Consider the following 22,263-nt stretch of genomic DNA (forward strand, 5'->3'; position numbering starts at 1 on the left):
CAGTGGGAGGTGTCACGAGGGTCATAACGAGAGTAGCGCTCCGTCTCATTTGCATATGTTTGCCATTGTCACAGCGGTCAACGAATGTCACGTCCAGATTCCTGAATGCTTAAGTAATGGCGCCGCGTCCCCACGAGGAACCCTGGCGCCAGATCATAACCCCTGCACGTGGGTGGAAGAAAGAGTGAATTAACATGACAATCAGCTGTTTGTCTCATAATCCCCTGTAGGATTATGAGCGACTCATCTGTAATCTGGAGCGCGCGGTACGCTGCATGGTGTGACAGCGCTGTTGAAATTGACTTGCGGGGCGTGTGTAGCACCTGAATCACAGATCAGCCTCCATTTCATTCAGGCGACGATGATCAATAGCAATCTGGAGAAATATTGTTGGGTTTGGGAATGGAGTGTGCGAGTGCGCGCGTGTCAATGTCACAACTTCGGAGGAAACAATTGAGATGGAAGAGGGAAAAAAAAGTTTGGGATCAGGTCAAAGCAGCGCGCTGTCTGTTCTCCGCTAATAAACGGAACACTTTCCCCACAAACTAATCCAAGTGTTGACACCCAATCTGGAGTAATTAGTCCCAGATGTAAATATCTGTTATGCAACAAAAGAGGCAACAGCACTGAAACAGACAATTATCTCCTCTTATGGCGTTGGCAAAATGTTACAAGTCTAACCATGTGTAACTGATGGCTTTTTCACGGGGGCCTCTAGGCTGATTTGGAAGTGTTTGTGCCGTGTTATTTATTTATTTTTATTTTCCTTTGGCGTTCTTGCCGCGCGGGCGCCGAGGCTGAGACAGACAGGTTCATTACATGTCACAGGAGTTCAAAGTGATCCTCTGTCTGCTCTGTTTATTAAGTGGCGCTCCGGCGTCTCCGAGGTATAGTAACACTCGCAGTAGTCGCGCGGCAGAGAGCGGGCCCATCTCGGCGGCGCGCGCCTCCGCTGCCGCCGCAATGTAATGAAGAAATCAGCAAGGGACTGAGGGAAATGAACTCCCTCTCTGTCTCTATCTCTCTGCAACACCTCCGTGTGAGCAACGGCGAGCAAATAAGTGCTCGCCAAGAACGAGGAAAAATCACGTTAGAGGCGGCGGAACACATGTGACGCGTGAGAACGATTAAAACCTTTAGGAGAAAAGAAACTAAAAATGGGCGAAATCGAAATTGACTTGGACGCGGGAGTGTTTGTTTTCATCATGAATTGATTTTTTTTTTTTTCTTCTCCTACCCTTGCTTCCACAAATGATGTAGAAAAATGGATAGAGGGGGGAGGGAAGGTGAGACAAAACAGCTCTCTCTCCAGCCGATCAGAAACATCAGGAAGCTACTGTAAAGGTGTGGAGGAGCGGGGCCGTGTGGCTGAGGCTTGTTGTGAATCTGCATCAAATTGGGCTGCTTCTCTACGTCTCCCCGCTCTCGTTCTCTCCCTCTCCCCCCAATGCTGTGCTGTAATTGGTTGAATGGGGGGGGGCAATAGCCGCTGCATCAAATATGTGCCTCATCATGAGAAACTCAGCTGAAGGTGTTTTGTTTACCTCTCCGTCGGAGTCTTCGACTGCACCGTCCTCCGCCGCGCGGCGTGCGCCTGTAATTAACACGCGGCCGCAGCCTCTGGTGAGCGTTAACAGAGAGAGTCAGAGCACGATCGTGTGGTTCGCCTAATTAAAATGGACCCGACAAGACAGCCCGCTTTATTTATGCGCCTTCAAGACAAAATGAATGCCAGTTGCCTGTGGACATCATCTCGGGCCGTCTTTTCTATCGCCTGTGTGTGTGTGTGTGTGCAGGGCTACAATTAAGCGAGCACCAGCACCAGCAGCAGCAGCAGCAGAAGAGCCGGAGACAACAAGCCCTAACTACTCAGTGTTTCATTTGTGTTGCATCAACTGACTGCCATACGTCTGCCACACTTTCCACCAGAAACTCGGCTCGTGCTGCTGCTGCTGCTGCTGCTGCTGCTGCTGCTGCGGTGACGGCGGCGACGACCCAGCGGGATTTGTCACAAGTTTGCCACTGTCACTGTCAGACGGTCATTAAAACCAAATGAGCGTTGTCGTAGAGGCGAGCACTCGAGTGCGGGCGACACGAGAACAATTTTTGAGCCCTGAAAAACACTTTAGATTCACTTTAAAAAAAAAAAAAAAATTGTTATGTCATTTGTTAAGAGGCGCGCGGAGTCCTGGAAAACCTCACTCGACGAAAAGTATAAATACGGCGCCGGAAAGTGACTTTGTTAGTGAGAAGTTAAAGTCACCGGTTAGTCACCACATGGAGTGAAGTTAAAGTTGTGTGAGGTTACTGACAACAAACGTGGCAAAAATCTGGAAAGTGAAGTTTGTTTCTCTCCTGCACCAAAGTCCATAGAGAAAAGCAGCATTTTTTGGCTCATGAGGACACTTTGGTAAGCTTAGGTCACTTAGGGTGAATCACAAAATAACACAAAGAGGCACCAGCGTGTCGACAAATCCTGTGTGCTGTGATGTAAAATCGCTGAGTTTCTTAATTGACTTTGGTGCAGGAGAAAGACTCTGTCCGTCTGATGGCAGCAAACCATTATTAAGACACCGCACACTTAAGACCGGGTCAGTTTCACGAGCTGAACCTCTTATTACGATTCTTTGTACCCCAAAGAGCCTGAGCTCTCACCACTTAACGGACATTTACAAATTATTATTAGTTCAGTACGTTAAATCCCTGGTATTTTCCCATGAAGCACTGAGATCGCAGTGCTTTAATAATAGCAAATCTATCCATGCTGTTTGGATAATGCAGAAAAACAGAAGGGCAGAGCTGTTCATAAATCAGTTTGAATTGCTTAGCATTAAGGAAAAAAAGGAGGAGCATATCTGGCTTCGGAGTGTCAGTGTTGTACAGTGGGGACGACGTAAAGCACTGAGGCCTTTGCTGAAAAATGATCCAGGCTGCATGTGAGCCCAGCTGAAGCCATAAAGCTGCCCACTCCATCACGGCCCCCTATCGCCGGGATTGATCAGCCCCGCTCCCATTTGAGTGATTTCCCTCTGGATTTCAATGCAGCGCAATTAGTTGCCGCGCCGTATTTTGCTTCGGCGTCGCTCTTTGACCCTGGTGTCGCACGCGCGTGAGTCAGCGCAGCACTCTGCCGATATGAGTTCCCTTCCTAACAGCTCCTGTATTTGCACAGCCCGCCCCCTCTTGGCCTCTCGGCGCCGCCCCCCGCCCCCCGCCCCCCTCTCCGCACAAGCGCTGCTTAAAAAGGATCACGGATTCGCTGGCGCGCGGCCAAGACGTTTTTAGCTGCTGAGATGGAATATAGCCCTGACCGTCCAGCACAAGTCTCTCTCTCTCTCTCTCTGAGCTCGGGGAGTTTCTCCCTCGTTTAGAGCAGTGGACATCGTCACGAGGCCTTCACGACCTCTGTGGCTCCTGACGCTGACTGTAAAAACAACAACAACAACAAAAAATCCTCAGCCCCCAGCAGTGATCTCCTTAAGTACGGGTTTCCAATCCAATTTTACGCAAGGAGAGTGCTTAAGATTAGAGATAGTGTTTTTATTGTACTCCTCAGTAATAGGAGTAGAAGGGGTGAACAGAGAGATAGGGAGGGAAGGAGGGAAAGAGGAATGGAAAGGAGCAGAGATCGATAAAAGGATGCTCTCGCTGGTTGCCTTTATTCTCCGTCTTCGTGTCCGTGGAGACGAGGTTTCGGCGGGTTCGCGGCAGCGTGCGGCGGGGGGGTTGGGTGTGGGGCACTGAAGTGATGCAGTGGGACCTGCGATTTCCCAATAAACAGGTAGAGAAACAAAGCTGATATCACAGTTTATATTTAGAATAATAATAATAATAATGAAGAAAAGAAAAGAAACCTCAGTTGGAGGAATGAGACGCTCTCTGCCGGCGCACTGAGAGGCTTTTTTTTCATTAGCGGATTATCTCGTCGATGACGGCGGCGAGCCGGGCCCCGGCGGAAAGGGCGCGCGGTCGCACAGGGACGTGCACGGCTCCGCTGATTTGCATGGGCCTCCTCTCTCTCTCTCTCTCGCTCCCCGCAGTTCATCTGCAGTTGAATAACTCATTTGTCACATACATCAGAGGGAGGCGAAGATCACACGAGAGCCGGCGTTACTTTGTGTTTCACTAATGAGGCCTTTACTCTGCACCTCTTTGCTCTCGCCCTCGCTGCCCTTTGAAACAGCTACATCGTGCCCCCCCCGGTGCCGACATGTCATCCTTGTTTTCCGCGTGTCACGTGTCTTCCGTGTTTCTCCGTGTCTTTGACCCGGGCAACGGGGTGGGGTGGGGGGCCTCGACGACGATTTAACGAGTTAAGCGCGAACGTGTCGCGACTAATGTAGGACTGAGACGCCGTGAGGAGGAAACAAGTGAGGCTGAGAGTGAAGTGAATTATGGACGTCTCCCCAAACTGTGCAACCGTCAGATAAATAACTGAGGACGTAAAACAACAAAACAAACAACAAAATAACCGCAGATGCTGAAAACTTGCTCAGAGGCGACAGAAACCAAGCACAAACTAATGGTTACAATTCCATGATCAAGGCAAACGTTGCCTACTTCACTTTTGCATCCACACAAATCAACATTTTTCCATGTTTTTTTCTGTCAAGTGAAGCCAATGTGGAAGTGTCAGAAACCTGTGTTCTCCCAAATGGCCACCAGGGGGCAACTCCACCATAGTTTATATAACGAGGCGATGAGAAAATGAAACATTCTGTTGAGTTTTAGGCATCAATGTCTTCTTCAATAGAGCATGGTGTCCATTTTTTATAAATGATCAATTGTGGTGATGGTTTTAGGGCGTGGCTATGGTGTGATTGACAGCACATGATGTCCTAATGCTCCACCCCTTGCTTTATAATAATAATAATAATAATAATTATTGAAACTCCAGGAGTTATTCTTCTTATTATTATTATTTTTCCTCAAAATAAATCGCGTTTTTGAGGACCTGAACATACCCCAAAGTCGTTGGGTGACTGTTGGGTGGGAGGTGATTTTTTTCTAAATGTTTCACGTACATGAACGAAAGTTGGTACACATGTCAATCATGTCGGGATGGTCCAAAAAGTCATTGAGGACTTTGCTGTAAGTCCTACAGGAAGGCCGCAGTCTTGGGGTTGAACGGCAGTTTTTGGGGGATTTTGGCGAATTGGCACCAATGGTGTTTGAACGAACTTGTCCTAGAGCATCATCTCCAAACTTGGTGAGGTCAATGTGGACAAGTTGAGGATCTAATCATTATTATCGTTATTATGATTATTATTATTGCTCTGGACAAACTGCTCTGCAAAAACTTGATACATCAACACTTTTAACATAAGTAACGTTTTCTGTAAGATTAACTTTCAGAATACAAAGCCAGTGAAGGTAGATGTTCTGAGAGTACGTCAATCTGATTTGGGTCTGTTCTGGAAAATGTGACGTGGATGTGGTACACAGCTTTTCCTCCTGCTTTGAGATTTGAGATTTGGTGATTCTATTTTTGTTTCTTCTTTATCTTCGTCGCGGTGTTAGCGTCTTAGTGGTTACAGTAGACTATGTGCACTGTTGAATTTGACCTAAACCCCCAAGAAGAATAATAAGGATCTTAATAGACTCGTCAATAAATCAAAACATAAAAATAACCTACGAAATTGGAGCAATTTCACATTGTCCCATATCGACTGTAAACACACTCAGAAACTCTTTAAAAACACACACACACACACAGATAAGAACCACAGGCATCAGCCTTGACAGCAACCAAACGGGAAAAAAAAAAGATCAAAACTATCTTTGACTTGCTTCGTGACACGAGTCGCGTTTGATGCTCAGTCAAAAACTGCACCTTCTTCTTGTTTCCCCGGCTTCACTGGACGTTTGAGCACCGCTGTGCTGACCGTCTTCTTTCACCCCCCCAACGAAAAAGAAAAGGAGGACGTGCGATGCGGCGACACGTTTGGCTGTCACACCGGGAGGTGCATCTTTACTTACTTCGCTTATTTATTTATTAATTTTGCCTTAGATAACCAGCAACCCCCCCCCCCCCCCCCCCCACACACACACACACACACACCCCCATTCTCTTTCAAAATGGCTGCTTTAGAAGTTGAAAATTGCCAACATCAAGAGCTCCCTTGAATTAGAATGCCCCGCCATGCAAGTGTGTTACATAATATAATGCCATGACTGGAGGGAGAGCAAAAGTAGAGCAGAGGGAGAGAGATTAAAAAAAGTTCTTGCATAAAAGAGAGAGAGAGAGAGAGGGGGGGGGGGAGTGGGGGAGCATGAAAGTGAAAAGAGAGAGACATAAATAGAGAAGGGGAGATGAGGTCAGGTGAAGCACTGACAGGTATTTCTCTCACAATTAGGATTTATGATAATCAAGTCAAAAACACGACGGACACGACGTCGTCACGGCATTAAAGGACCAGTGTGTGCGATGTAGCGGCCTCTAGGGGTGAAGCGGTGCGCTGCGACCCACTGAAACCTAACATTTCACCACGTTATCTTCTCATGTTAACACTGAGAAGCTAAAGATGTGAGGTATTTAATAATACACGTTTTTCCCCAACATGTACGTACGATGTCGGACAATTAAATGAACGGAAACTGCTCGTCGCGTTGTTTCAAATTGCGATTTCTTTTTCGTTTTCCCTGAACTTTATTATATATTTTTTTACTTTCAGCTCTTCTCTCCAACAGTACAGCATCCATTTTATAAATGATGAATTGTGGTAATGATTTAGGGGGCGTGGCTATGGTGTGATTGACCCAGTTCTGCCCTCATCTTTCTCAAAAACTAGAGAGAAAGGTGACAAAGGAAAAGAAAAGAGGTTATAGGTTATAAAGCAGCCAAAAAAAGAAAGAACTCTGGAATGTTATATATACCTTTGCATTCCTGGGGGCGGGAATTGTATTGATAATAATGTGAATTGTGGGCGTCTTGATCCTTGTTGTAAACTTCAGAGGGATGATTTCTTCTGTCTAAAAGATGCAAATGCTTTAACTCAAACTGCGATTTCACATTGAAAGCGATTAGACGCTCACGTCCAGTTAAGAGGAGTGAAGGTCCACTCGTCCACAGTCACTCCTCCTCCTCCTCCTCCTCCTCCTCTTCTCTTGAGACTCCTCCACTCTCTCTTTTTTTCATTTAGATAATGGAGCATTTTCCTAATTGGCAGAGCACGGTTTATGCTGAGGTTTGTTTGCCAACACGTCAGAGTAGAAATACATCCACCAACATTTACAGCACAGTTGTTGCTCTCTCATTAAAACCGCAGCCTCCTCCTCCTCCTCCTCCTCCTCCTCCTCGTGTCCAGATCGAGCGCTCTGTCGAAATCTGTCGAAGAAAAAAAAAAAAGCACAGAAGAAGAAGAAGAAGAAGAAGAAGAAGAAGGAAAAGAGAAACAAATAAAATGCATTTATCTCCTCTCTCACCATCCCCAGCCAGCTTGTAAAGGAAGAGGCAGAAACTTCTCTATCTGTTTACAGTTATTGTTTTCTCCAATCATAAAGTCTCACTCCTGGCTGCTATTGTCTGCCTCTCTTTCGCCCTCTTTTTCTCTCTCTCGCCGAAAAGAGTTATGCGTTTGAGCTGGCATGATCTGTATCTTTAAATTTGATTGAGGGTATTTGCGGTGGGTGTTATTGGATTCCAGTGTTATTGTCTCACCTTTCTCCCCCCCTCCCCCACCTCTGTGTTTTTTAACGTCGGGATGGATATCCGCTCCAGCGACAGCACTGATCCCCGCCCGTTCTTGCTCATTAGTCTGGATTTCGCGGGGGCACCGGGCGCTTTCCCCGCGACAATAAGAAGACATGCACTTGTGTAGTTCGGCCATTACTGAGTTTAACAATGTGCACCAGCCAGAAAAGTCCATTATTTCTGCAGCTCATCATCTCGAGCATCCACACGAGACAAAGGGTCTGTGGAAGAGGGGCAATCTATCACTTAAGTCAGGAGCGGAGACTTGAAGACAAAAAAAATGTGGTGTAGATAATTCAAAACTGTGTGTTCTGACAGGATGTGGAAGAGTTGGGAAATCTGAGGGTTTTTAATGGAGCGGAGGGTTGTCGTCGATGTTCGGTCACATCCTGCAGCTTCTCCTCATTTCATGTTTAGTTTTGTCCTGTGCAGCGTTTCTTGCTTGGACTTGTACAATTAAACCACGCAGTCGTTTGGTGGCTCACAGATGGCTGATGGAGATCCCGGCGTCGCTTCATTTTCTGCCGCTGAAGCAGCCAAAGACAATAAATATCTTTAAAAAACAACTCCATTCTCCACGTCTTTGCACTTAAACTGTGCTGAACTGCAACTGGTGAGACGCTTTTCAGCCAGGTTTCTGACTCAAACAACTTCCTGTAGTTAAGTAAATGTACGTAATTAAAGTCATTAATGGACTGGAGGTTAACTTTTATTTTTTGGAAGAAAAAGAATGCTTCATTGAATAGTTCAAAGTAGTTTCTGTGATTTTTCAGCTTCTTAAACGTGAATATTTTCTAGTTTCTGTAATTTTTCAGCTTCTTAAACATGAATATTTGTCTTAAGCCGTAGAGAAATAGGTAAAGTAAATATTTGTCCATCTGAGAACCACAGATCCATCATTTCTTTCCCCCTAACACGTAACAAAGTGTCCTGTAGAATATGATACCCCCACCAATGATGAGAAACGCGTTCCATTTCCGTTGTGAGGGGACGACAAATCCATTAAAAATATATTTGAATCTTTGTTTTATTACTTACTCATTGCTATTTATGTTGAATTATATTGAAAACCTTATTTTATCACCATATATACTATACTATAATGCACCTGCATCACCTTCACACACTCATGGGAATCAGTGGTAGGCAATCTGCTTCAGGCTGAAGTGGCTCATATTCCTTTTTGACTCAAATCCGATTTTTTTTTCTGTCAGTCTGTGTGGAGAGAGAAATCAGATCATCAGATTTGTGATTTCCAAATCAGATTTGTGTCAGTTCAGTATATGCGGTCGTAGGTCAGAGTTTTTTAGAGTGCAGTCAGAGGCAGTCGTCCTGTACTAGCTTTTGGGACGAGTGAATTCACTAAATTCCAGACGCCATTACCGTCAGTTTTAAGAATTTAATATGTTGGTACTGCACCCATGTAGGGCTGCAGCGATCATTCAATGATAATGATTGATTACTAAATGAATCGTCAATGTTTTTAATTGATTCATCCAGTAGAGAACCATGGGATGAATCGGTTTGTTTTGTTTTAATAATTAAAACAAAATTTCAGATATTTCAGCTTCTCAAAGGTGAATATTTTGTAGTTTCTGTGATTTTTTGGCTTCTTAAAGGTGAATATTTTGTAGTTTCTGTGATTTTCGGCTTCTTAAAGGTGAATATTTTGTAGTTTCTGTGATTTTCGGCTTCTTAAAGGTGAATATTTTATAGTTTCTGTGATTTTCGGCTTCTTAAAAGGTGAATATTTTCTATTTTCTGTGATTTTCGGCTTCTTAAAGGTGAATATTTTATAGTTTATGTGATTTTCGGCTTCTTAAAGGTGAATATTTTCTATTTTCTGTGATTTTCGGCTTCTTAAAGGTGAATATTTTCTATTTTCTGTGATTTTCGGCTTCTTAAAGGTGAATATTATAACGTTTCTGTGATTTTTCGGCTTCTTATAGGAGGATCTTTACTAGTTTGTGATTTTTCAGCTTCTTAAATGTAAATATTTTCTAGTTTCTGTCATTTTTCAGCTTCTTAAACATGACTATTTTCTAGTTTCTGTCATTTTCACCATAATGTCATAGTTTAGTATGTCGTTACATGGTCTGTCTGCATGTAAATCTTCTCTATTTTGTAATAAATTCACACATTCAAGAAAGGACAGCTGAGGCTCGTGGAGTTTTGCCTCCGTGAATCCTTTAGAGAATTCCAGCCATGTTTGCACATCGCACATCTGTGCGGGAGAAGGTTTCGTCTTCGCCGCTGACATTAATGAAATATGGCCGTAATTTTGCCGCCTGTATATCAAAAGCGACTGCGAGACAAAAGGCGGCATCTGTGAGCAGGAGCGGCCGCGCGGTGTTAAAAGCAGGGGGAAAGTGGAGCAGCTGCTGCTTTAACAGACCTGTCATTTAAATCAAGAGGCCTAATCAAAATTTTATCAATTAATTGATCTTTCCTTCTTTTCTCCGTGCTCTACAACATAAACTGTGTTCATTAGCGGTGATCAAGGGCTTCTCTAATCCGAGCTGAGAGGTGATATGACGGCCGTTTCCCGCCTGAATTCGTCGGTCCGCGGGACGACTCACACATCTGCTCTTAACCATAAATCATCAACTCACTTTTCCTCACACTTTTATATTGAACACTGTAGTGTGCCATCTAGTGGCTGGCATGTGTCGCTGCAAGGGGCAGAAAGAAAAAAGCTTTATTTAGGAAGACGTGATACATCAACAGGCCACACCTGTTCGTTATTGAATTCAGGTGTTTCAATCAGGCTTTGGGTTACGCCCCCTTATTTCCAATGAAGAAAAAACCTTTTGGACAATGTGGAAAGCAACAAGCACCAAACTGAGTTGTCAGCTTCCATACCATACCTGAGTATCACTATTTGGTTGCGATACTGGTCAAAATCAGTGGCTCGGCTATTGGAAAAGCCCCAAATGATCCAAAAACCCCACATTTCATAATAAAAACTGTACACACAAAGCACCACGGGCATTTTAACTGAGTCGTGACTCAGCAGAATACTTTGAAATGTCTGGTTTTGGCTGGTAAATGTGATGCAAATCAGTAGAAATGCAAGTTATCACTAGTTCCGATTTCTCTGGACGACACCGAATGCGCAAGACACATTTCTGCACTCTGCACCACGACGTGTGGTTCATGTGTGTGGGATTGTTTTTGTCATGTGTTGGATGCAAATGATCAATTTGTTCCTTTTTTTTTTTAACCAAAGTTGTGACACAAACACTGGGACCTAACCTCCCGTTCCTTCCTGTCGCGTGTTTCTCGCAGGGTAACCAAGAGGCCACCAACCCGCCGGAAGCGATGGCCCAGCCGTACACCCCAGCCCAGTACCCTCCCCCCCCACAGAATGGCATGCCCGCAGAGTTCGCGGCGCCGCACCCGCTCCCGACACAGGACTACACCGGGCAGAGCCGGGTCCCCGAGCACGCCATGACCCTCTACACGCCCACACAGACGCACAGCGAGCCGGCCGGCACTGACAACAGCACGCCCGCCATCACCGCCACCACGACCGCACCGGTCAGTGTCCTCCATCACCTGCAAACACTGTTCTCAGCAGACTGTCAGCAAGTAAAAAACATTCATATTCTCTTCTTTTTCCCCCCCCTCCCTTGTTTTTGTGTACCTGAAATTGTCCCCACATGTCACTGTCGATATTTAAAAAAGTACTCTGATGGATATATTTAACATTAAAGGGGCAGTTCAGGGTTTTGTAACGTGGTTGACGCATAGACTCGCTGGCGTCTGTCGTAAAACACAACATTTTAACCACTTAACAAAAGACTCACCTCATAACATCCGACCCAGCGTCAGTCTACGATACCTTAAGAATATGATTTACCATTTTATGTCTCTACTAGACGACCTGTATCGACCGTAAACTGAAGTCTGTGTCACTTTGTGAAACGCTCACTCGCCTGTACCAAATCCCATACAGAAAATCAGCGATTTTACATCATGGCTCGCATGAGTTGCTGATCCACTGCTGAATCCATCAGTTTGTCCAAAAGTGTTAATTTTTTACTTCTGTGTTTGAAAACCTTTGTTCAGTTTAACCTAAGTGGCACAAACTTATCAAACGAGGCAGCTTTATACCAACAACTCCTGTTCCCCGGTGAGCTAAAAACGTAGATTTTCTCTATGGGGTTTGGTGTGGGAGAGTGATCGGCTCTCTAAGAGGCTGCAGGTGTGCATTTTATGAGGTGAGCCTTTTGTTCAGTGGCTAAAATATTTCTTATTCAGTGAACCACACATCAACAAACCTGAATGGTCCATTTGAAGTAAAATATCCAAAATTGTGATTGTGAAAAGAGATAAATCTCATCCTTGGTTGCTGCTTGCTTCTTCTCCCTGACCCTGTTTGTTTCCATCGTCATGACGAGCTGTGCTGGAGTCACATTTGTCCTTTTTACAAGACTCTTAACTATATTTGATTTGATTACCGCTCGGGATGTTTTAGAAAACAGAGTCGCTAAATTATGAGGAAGTACATCGCGGCCTCGACCCGAGAGAGACGCGTGAATCACTTTCTGAGTCGTGGTTTGAAATTTGGATGTTGTTTTGCATCACAGACACAAAGATGACCTCAGTTAATGAAAAGCGAGTGCGGAGAGTGGGAGTCGCACAGGTTTTTTCTTTTTGCACATTAAGCCGGCATTGAAGAGGCACTGATGTGTGTGTGTGTGTGTGTGTGTTTTTTTTTTTTTTTTTAAAAAGAGCCATTTGGAGAAAGAAAGAAAGACACATGAACCTGAGAGGGTTTATGTCTTTGTGTGAAGGAGTCTGTGACACCAGCTCTCTGCGATGTTTTCATTTACATTTACAGGAGCAAAGGTGCGACACATTCAACACATGAGCAATATGACCAGTCCAGACACTGCTTGAAGTAAACCATGGCTGCAAAAACAGACTATGCTTAGGTTTTACGGTGTTGTAAAAACACACTTGAGACTTGTCTTTTGTAACTTTGTAATCCGCTCCCTCTCCTGCACCAAAGTCCATAGAGAAAATCAGCGTGTTTTTTAAAGATTATTTAAGATAAAGTACAAACAAAAGGGATTTTGTAGTGGAAGTCACAAAATATCACATTTGAACTGAGTGATGGAGGCAGCAGTGGACCAACACAAGTCTTTGGTGCAGTAATGAGAGCAGTTTAACAGTTTCAGGAGAAAGTGTGTCCGACAACAGTTACTCTTCCAAATCCCCCACTTTGTCCCGCAGTGATCGCAGAATCTCCTCCCAGTCTGTGGCCCTGTGCGAGTCACTTTAGTCACTTACTCTCTTTGCAAATGTTTCTTTCTTCCATGAACAATAATGTCTCTCTGCGCTTTATGGGTCAGGACCTGATTTCTTCTACATTCAGTCACCCGCGCGCTCGTATCACACTCAGGACAAGAACAAACGCGGTGTGATTCGCGGCTCGAGAAGTGAGTGGAATTCAAAAAGTCATGCATTATACATACATTTCATTCTTGGGTAGTGATACATACAGTATATATATATATATATATATATATATATATATATATATATACACACATATATATATATATATATATATATATATATATATATATATATATATATATACATATATATACATGTATATATTAAATTCCTTGACCTGGAATTTACCTGGAATTTACCTTCACAGGAGGCAGATGTAGATAAAAGCGAGTACGACTTAGCTCCAGACTTTAAGAGACGCGCCGAGAAATAAAGATACTGCTGGAAGAAGAAGAAGAAGAAGAAGGAGGAGGAGAAGGAGGAGGAGAAAAGAATAAGGCCTCCACATCTTCCTTTTCTGCTCGAGTGTGAAAACACCTGCTGGGGGAGGTCACAGCGAGGCCACGGCTCTCCTGAGAGAGATCTGGGTCACTCATAAAGAACTCCCGTTAATAACTCCCGTCGTCCCAGCCTCACAATTATCACACAGGAAGGAACATTTGGTGGCGGAAAAGTGCTTATGTGACACGACGAGTGGATGAGCTGCACGACGGCGTCTCCTGTTGTGTGTGTGGCAGCGTTTTGATTTGAAGATTTGTGCAAACGCTCTCTCCCCCCCTCCCCCCCCCCCGCCGGTGGAGATCGACTCCACACTTACAGTAATGGCTGACACACTAGTGTGGAGAGACTTGGCAAGAGGTTCATCCTCCGTCTTGTCCTGCTTCTTCTTCTTCTTCTTCTCCCCCCCACACACTCCCTCTGCCGCCCCCCCCCCCACGTCTCTCTCTCTCTCTCTCTCTCTCTCTCTCGCTCTTTCCATTCCACATTTGATTTCATTTCATCTGTTCACCCGCTGTGAAGAAAGCCCAGAGATGGTGGCGGTGGAGAGATGAGCGCTCGTCTCCTCGCCTCTTTCCCTCTCGCTCTCTCCGTCCCCGAAGCTCGATCTCCATCTTCGCTCCCTGCATCCACACTCTTCCCCACTTCCACCCATCTCTCTCTTTTCTTTTTCTTTTTTCCTCTTCTCCTTTTAGTCTTACTCGGGGAGGACAGACAGAGAGATGAGATTAGTGGGGTGTAAACAGAGAGTCTAATCCCCGGGGGGTGGTGGGGGGTCGCTGGTGTAGTGTCGCCCCACTGCTGTGTTCACCAGCTTTAATGACAGAGCCAGCCCGTTTGCTCTGGGTGTCACAGACGGGCCTGGGTGCCTTTGATTAGGGCACCCTGCAGAAACACAGATTGAGGGAGCAGATCAGCGACTCGCTGCGAGCCCCACTACATCCCACCGCCCCCCCCTCTTTCCACTCTGCTGCGCTCAGCTCCTCTACCCTGCGACGACGCTTTGCTCTGCACATCCTCTCAACTTAAAGACTTGAAAAAAAAAAGAAAAGACGGTGGAAATCCAGTGAAACATATGGATTCTGTGTGAGCACAGAGCCCTGTGTGTTTTAATGAGGCGCAGGGACACGTCTCTGCTCCTGTCTCCGTCTATACTGGGGGGAAGGTGTCGTTGTCCGGAGTCAGACCTCGGAGACCTCGCTCTGTACCGCGTTCAAACACGCCGACTTGAAAGCAAGTGACTTTTGGAAGAGAGAGAGAGACAGAGAGAGGTGCAACCCCCAACTTTTCTCCAAATCCTTAGAGATGAGGGGAGCAGAGGGCTGCCAGGGAGCTCTGCTGGAGAAGAGGGGGGGGGGGAAAGAGAAGAGAAAAGAAACGGAGGAGCTCGTTATCTGGCTCAGTTGAAATAGTCGGAGGTTCGGTTGAATTTCATGAGTAATCATTCTCTTTTCAGATAACAAATTAAGGCAGTGGCGTTAGGGCAGCGCTCAATTCCAGATTTTTCACAGCCCCCGTGTCAGGCTTTCCAAAGGGTATTCTGGGAGACTGTGATAACACACACACACACACACATGCAAGGACACACTCACACTATACACTGCAAAACATGAGTGAGCACATGCAGACATTCACACACACACACACACACACACACACACACGGATGACCTGTGTTTCAGGGATTGAGACGCCACCGTGGTGTCGCTTTCAGTCACAGCATGTATGCGTTAAAAGAGGACGTTGTTTTATCTGTAAGGGGGAGGAGCCAGCCACACACACACACACACACACAATTCACTACCTGGACAGGTAACTAGATATGATACACAATGTACTACAATAACCCGGCTGTTATATCACATTGCAGCTCAATTGACAACCATATAATGACAAGACATCAAGATAGTGTGTGTCCAACTGAAGAGTATGAAAACTGCTGTCCACAGCTACTTCCTCTTTGGCCAGTTTCAGTTCAGTCAGGATTTTTTGAAGTGTGGCTGTGCTGACTGTGACTGCAACCGAGTTGAGACTTTGAGGCTCACTGTCTTCACAGTGTGTCACAATGCTGCTTTATCCGACTGAAAACTGAGCGTCCACAGAGAGAACCTGTGTTTGTTTAGCTCACGGGGACACGAGGAGCTGCTGGTCTACTGCTGGTGAATCTGAGGAGCACTGAAACGACAAAGTCAACAACAACACAATCTGAACTTCACTGATGGAGGCAGCAGTGGATCGACAGCTTCAGTGATTCTCTCTGTGGGATTTGGTGCGGCAGAGTGAGTGCAGAGAGATAAAGGTGCACACACATTACTGTAGACAGGTGTAGGTTGCTTTAGGTGAGTCCCTGCTGGTTAGGGCTGTGTCTGTGGGGGGGGGGGGGTGAACGTGTTGTGTCTCACCACACTCAGGAAACCTGAAGGCCTGAAATGACTCCTTCCGCCTGCACCTTTTGATACGTGACTTGAATCACAGAGAGAGTCCGTCGAGTCCGCCCGCCCTCCCTCTCTCCCTCCCCTCGCTGCCGTCACACCCCCAGCTCTCTCGGGGTGATGGAAGAGGATGTATTTGCTGCTTCCTCAGAAAAAAAAAAAAAAAAAAAGACAACAAACAGTGCAGAACCAGGACAGCGTGGAAAATAATGAATTAAAGCTCAGGCATTATAATTCTTGTGAGCGAAGATTCAGTATCACCCTCCCCCCCCCCTTTTAATCGGATGTAATCTACCTGCTTGGCAGCATTCCAATCAGATAGTTTCAATTATGCTCTTGTAATGCCACTCTGCGAGAAGGGGGGAAAGTGCTGAGCAGAGCACTTTGCAGGCGATTTGCAAATAACAGCGAGGGAGTCTTTTAGAGAGATGACTGAACAGGAAGCCGGAGACTTGCCGGAGTTGACAGCTCGCTCACTCCCTGCTTTGCCGGCTATGGCGGTGACGGCATGTTTTGCATGCCTCCTCCTCCTCTCCTTCCTCCTCTCCTTCCTCCTCCCTCCTCGTGACAGCAGCTGTCGGGACAGTAAAGTGCCGCTGATGGTGGCCTCCTATGGTAATACGCCGGTAATTATTTTTCCCGCCGCCACCGTCTCACAAACATAGCGGGCAGGATCCCTCTGCAGACTCCCCATAATCCCAGCGACACTCCCGAGTTGTTGAGTTAGTGGGATGTGATCCTGCGCGGGGGAGGGGGGGGGGGGGGAGTCAGCAGTTCAGTATTCATGTTTCCTCCACGTGTGTGTTTGCCCTCAGTGTCAGCACACCGCCGCCCCGGCCTAGCTGTCGTAGCAACGGGGATGAAAGTTAATCTGGATGTTTGCAAACAGGCGACTGCGCCTGCTGTGGTTTCGTTTTTGAAAAAAAACAGAAAAAGAACTGCGGTGCTCAGAAGTCTGGCAACATATGCTAAAGGTCGATCGTGTCGCGTGTGACCGATGAAACAGATTGACCCGCGGGGGCTTCGGTGCCTTGTCACCATGCGCGGCCCCAGCATCTGTCTGCGATGTGTCACCCCCAGGGCCCAACATGGCTTCTCAGGCTATTAACCTCCAGTGCGGGAGGACACGGCAGAGTTAAGACCCCTTTCGTCCGTCACAGATCCACTCCTCGCCAACACGCGTGTGCGTCGTCCCCGCTCCCGTGTCCTTCGCCACTTGTTAACCCCGACACAGGACAGGAAAAAAAAAAGGCGGCCCGCCTTTACCTGCGCGGCTGCGGGGCGAGACAAAGTGGGACCTTGAATCAAACAACTGTCACCGTTAACAATGTGTGTCACCGTCTCGGAATGGGCCATAAAAACCAAATAAATGACAGCCATTACAGTGGGGGATTGTGATTATGATAATGAGAATAATAAAGGCGATCATCATTACGATCACGATGATAATGATAATACTGTGATGATGAATGATAATGAATAAATCCCTACCCCATTTCCTAAATGGTGGTAAAATGTATCACTAAAAGAGAGAGAGAGGGGGAGAGAGAGAGAGAGTAAGGCCTGCAGCCATGTGACGGCCCCTCAGAGCAGGGTGAGGTTTATCAGTGTGTGTGTGTGTGTGTGTCATTTGAACCGTTTGTACTCGGGCGACAGTCGACTCCCCTTTCACGTCTCTATTTCAGTACATGATTGTGTCCGTGTCGGTGGCTCCCCAGCCGGCGTGCAGTGTGTTTGCCGCGCTCCGGAGTCGGGGAGCACTTTCCCCCCGGAGACCTCACAGTTTACATATCACATTCAAACAGCTTTTGAGCTCAATATCTGCCACTTCCACTCTCTCTCCCTTTCTCTCTCCCCGCGTCTCCTCATCTTTTCCTCCTCAGACATTTCTACACTCACCAGCCTCTAAGTCATGATTCATTTTTCTTCATTTTGATCAACGCCCCCAAAGGATTTTTTCCTCTTTCTTTTTAAACACTCACAACAACCTTGTTTTTTTTTTTGGTGTGTGTGTGTGTGCTTATTTATTTTGATGAGTGACCTCTTGTGGTTGTGAGAGCAATTACTGCAGTGATAGATTTGCAGGGAGGGAATAATGCGAATGATTTTGTGTCCGACTCTGACACCGCTTCACCTCGCGTCTCCTGTCAAGTGTTGCTCTCTTTTAACCGCGACTGGGTCTCGGCAAAGTTCACGCAGACGCCCACGAGCGCGCAGAGAACTCACAAATCAACCCGCGAGTGTCCCGTTTGTTTTATTTGTTCATAAAGAAAAGTGTAAAGATGTCAATTTGTGGTTTTTGTTGCCACTGATATTTCTCCACTAACGTCGTGAATTTTCTTGCCCAGTTTTTCAGTTGTTTTTTTTTGTGCCGTGATACATCACACTTTAAAGGGATAGTTCAGTGCTGTGCTGACCATCACCTCGCTTATTGTGCACGTCCTTTTTGCCAACTGGAAACTGAAGGTTGTAAACAGTTCACTCTCCCGCACCAAAGCCCATAGAGAAAATTAGCAATTTTACACCACAGCAAACACGAGTTGTTGTAGCCTTTGCTGCCCTCCTAGATAAGTTCACATGGGTTATTTTGTGACATTGGTGGTTCAAGTTGGTTGCTTTGCTTTATCTAAGTCTGTCAAACTCACCAAAATTAAGCAGCAGTGGACCAGCAGCTCGTGTGTCACCATCAGCTTAAAATGCTGATTTTCTCTGTGGACTTTGGTGCGGGGAGTAGGCAGTTCCCAAACTTCAGTTTCCAGTCAGAAAAGGTTGTTTAACAGCAACATAAAGTGGTGAAAGAGTGGTCAGCCTTTTGTTAAGTGGCTTGAATGTGTTTTTACATTGTGTTGCCAAGTTTTGAACCTCAGTGTTTCAGGTTCTCCATGCAGAGGGCAAACTGACGATGTGCCTATACCTCATACAACCACAATTAAAAAAAAAAAATCACTTTAACATCCATTATGACAAGTTGGACGACTGATTTATCCCGACGTCACTCATAAACAACATTATATAACACAACACGGCGACTCGCGCCAATGGCATAAACTACACTGATGACCACGACCAGTGAGGTTCAGTCCACGGCAAATAAATCAGAGAAAGAAACAAGGTCCGTCTGAACAGACACACAAGCACCACCCTCGCAGGAATCCATCACCGTTGTCACGCCGAGAAACAAGTGAATTTGTCATTGACATCAGACGCGTCATTTATATAGAAATGTCAGCATAGCATTCTCATAATGATGGAAACAACAACGCTGAGGGCTTTGGGCCTCGCACTCTGATGCCTGTGCGCAAACGTCACCAATAATGTGTCTAGACGTGTCAGGGCTGTGTGGGATCTATATCCACGCCTTTTTGTCAGCACCTTCAATCTTCCCTGTTGCTCAAGAGCTAAGTGCAAGAGATTAATAAGTGGATTTGTAATGCACAACCCCAGGTTTGACACTATAAGTCATCGGCTGTTTATCGCCTCGGCTTTCTCGCCAGATTGAAAAATGGCAGACGCCAAGGAAGTTAGTCAGCCTGGGCCTCCCAGCCCCACCCTGCACCCCCCCCCTCGCCACATGTAACCACCCCCTCCCCCCTCCCCCCATATTTCAGACCCAGGAGGTACAGTCTACTGTAGCAGCTAATGAGCGGCTTGTGTCTTCTCTGTGTTTGTTTCCCTCTGGCAGACAGATGACGTGACGCAAACAGAGGGCTCTCAGCAGCTCCAGCTCCAGCACTCAGACTCTTCAGAGAAGCAGCAGCCCAAGCGGTTACATGTCTCCAACATTCCCTTCCGTTTCCGGGACCCTGACCTAAGGCAAATGTTTGGGGTGAGTACCTCAAGTCCTGAGTCAGCCTGAAAACATGGCCGCCAGTAGTGATGTGAAGGATAAACTTAACAAAATCGACACCGGTTTAAGCCTTTGATATCTTAAAGACAGTTATATGAGGGTTATGTCATGCAGAAAATTCCTCACACCAAAGTCCATACCGAAAATTAGCATTTTAAGCCGGAGCCGTTTGCCCGCAGCTGCTTCGTTTAGTAAGTTTGTATCGCCGAGACCAATTTGAATGTAGGATTTCAAACACTGACGTCACACTGTAACACATGTGAACTCACTGATGGAGGCAGCGGTGAGTTCAACGGTGTCACACGACTCCTGTGTGCTGTGGTGTAAAATTGCACGTTTTTTCTATGGACTTTGGTGTGAGCGAGTTAGCGGTTGTCGAACAGTGATATAAAAAATGCTCCAGAGATGCCATGGATTTATGCAGGCCTAGGTTTTATTAGGTGAACCTTATGTTAAGTGTCTAAAATGAGTTTTTCCTTGTGTCGCCGCTGGTCCCTGACATGTTATCAGTGAGAGGGAGAGAACCTCCGAGCCTCAGGCTGTGTTCTTGAAAACTAGTTTTGCAACCCATTGGAGATCACGCAGGTTGCCAGAGGAGAGAATGCACTTCTGGCCGACTCGCACATGGACACGGAGCTGTGTGTGTGTGTGTGTGTGTGTGTGGAAAACGAGGCATAAAGACGATTCTCCGGGGGAATAAAAGTTTCTACAGTTTTTTTGGCTTATTTAGGCGCTGTGAAAAATGAGCATTGGGATCAGATCACACAACAACGGCCACATAATTAATGGTATCCACATCAGTATCACATCAACTACTTTGTCAGGAGAAAAAGAGTTTTTTTTTACAATTCAGGAAAAATAAAAGCAAAGCAGCCAAATCAGTCACAATCAGGTGCTGATGTTGGAGAAAAACAAATCTCTCTCTCTCTCTACCGCACTTGAGATATGGAACCAAATACAGTAAAGCCTTCTCCTTTCGCTGTGTCGGTACATCTCTGCAATTAACTTGAACTTGTGTGTGATTATTAACAATACATATGTAATTTCTCCCATCTCGGTCACTAGAAGCACATGTTAATCTGCATTTCTTGCAGGATTGGAAAACAAAAATCCCCCTTAAGTAGCTTTTAGACCCTCGCATAAGGTTAAATTGTCTGCTGAAAGCGGAGCAGAGGAAAACAGTTTTTCCCTGATTACCCAATTTAGAGGTTACACACACACAGTGAGTGGGGAGCTGCAGACAAATATTACATATCAACAAAGCGAAGCTCCTCCACATGCAAACTATTCTCTTTGTCTCTCGCCCCAATTAATGAGGCAATGAATATTTCAGCAGCTCACCCTCGTGTCTCACAAAAGCCTCAATAAGAATTGACCCAAACATCCCAAATTCAATAACCATAATGGATCTGAATGGAGATGATGGCCAAAAATGTACTTTAAATGTTATGCGCTAATTGGACCATTAGAACCCAGAGGCGTTAATTCTCATTGTTATGGAGACAACATCCAGCTGATGATATTAATTACCGCCCGGGCTGTGGATTTATAAATTGCAGACAACATGGCTGCTCTCTCTCTCTCTCTCTCTCTCTTTCCCTCCCTCTCTCTCTTCCTGATTGTTGGCTTTATTGTTCCCAGCTCTGGTGCAGGTCATGTGGAATCCAAATCGCTTTCAGTAATTAGCTCAAAGGCTTTGTGTGCCTGGCCGGCGCGCGTGCAGATATACGATACCAAATTGATCACATCCCCCTCAATCACCCACGTGTTGCCCCTCCTCGCTCTCCCACCGCCTCCCTCCTCCCCTCTTTGGTGGTTGGCATAGCCGACGAGGATTGTGGGATTGATTGTCTTGGCGAGCACTTGGCGAGGAGATAGCTGAACCGCTCCACCCTCTGACATGGGCCTCCACAATGGGCCTTTGTGTGATCAGTGTGTGGAAAGCTTCATCCCTCTTGCTCTAATGGCTTCTGGAGCACCACTGGCTCAATACGCCATTGCCGCTACGCATGAGCGAAGCCCACAGAGTCGCGCGGGCGGCCGGAAACACAGAGGAGGAGGAACCGCTAAGGAAGGCTCAACCTCGTCAGGAGCTCCGTCTCTGCTCCACACCACACTGATGACAGTGCAGCCAAGCTCTGGAGCCGGCACCCTAAAACAAGAAGGGAGGGTCTGAGATTGGCCCTGCGCGCCACAGGGTGAGGGGATGTGGGGAAACCTGCGAGCCTTTAACGAGGCGCTAAATGAAGGGCTCATTAGGACGACCACGGCGGACCTGAATGAAGTAATTAGAGAGTGTGTGTGTGTGTGTGGGATGAAAACACTCCAAGAGCGAGTGCGCCTGGTGCTGCGCCCATGCTGTGCTACTTGAGGGTGCCCCTCGTTTATGCCACTCTCGCAGCGGCGTGTGAAGGATCTCGCTGCAGTTCCCAGAGCACTTGGGGTCTTTGCTCTCCGAACCCTCCACACCATACTGTCACAGTCGCT

The 22,263-nt window shown here is 46.3% G+C and overlaps 1 protein-coding gene across 11 annotated transcripts in view; it reads left to right on the forward strand.

Annotated features, from left to right (window-relative positions):
* The window catches only part of LOC131474972 (RNA binding protein fox-1 homolog 3-like), a 519,357-nt gene that overhangs the window by 455,694 nt on the left and 41,400 nt on the right, over nt 1-22,263 (forward strand). For 8 of the 11 annotated variants that reach the window (XM_058652721.1, XM_058652722.1, XM_058652718.1 and 5 more), the window contains 2 exons: nt 10,982-11,284; nt 19,612-19,755. In XM_058652721.1, coding sequence (XP_058508704.1) covers nt 10,982-11,284; nt 19,612-19,755 — 447 coding nt within the window. The remainder of the gene's footprint in view (nt 1-10,981; nt 11,285-19,611; nt 19,756-22,263) is intronic. The other 3 variants (XM_058652719.1, XM_058652724.1, XM_058652725.1) reach the window with 1 other exon arrangement.

This window comes from Solea solea, chromosome 16 (genome assembly GCF_958295425.1).
Source record: "Solea solea chromosome 16, fSolSol10.1, whole genome shotgun sequence".
Taxonomy (NCBI): Eukaryota; Metazoa; Chordata; class Actinopteri; order Pleuronectiformes; family Soleidae; genus Solea; species Solea solea.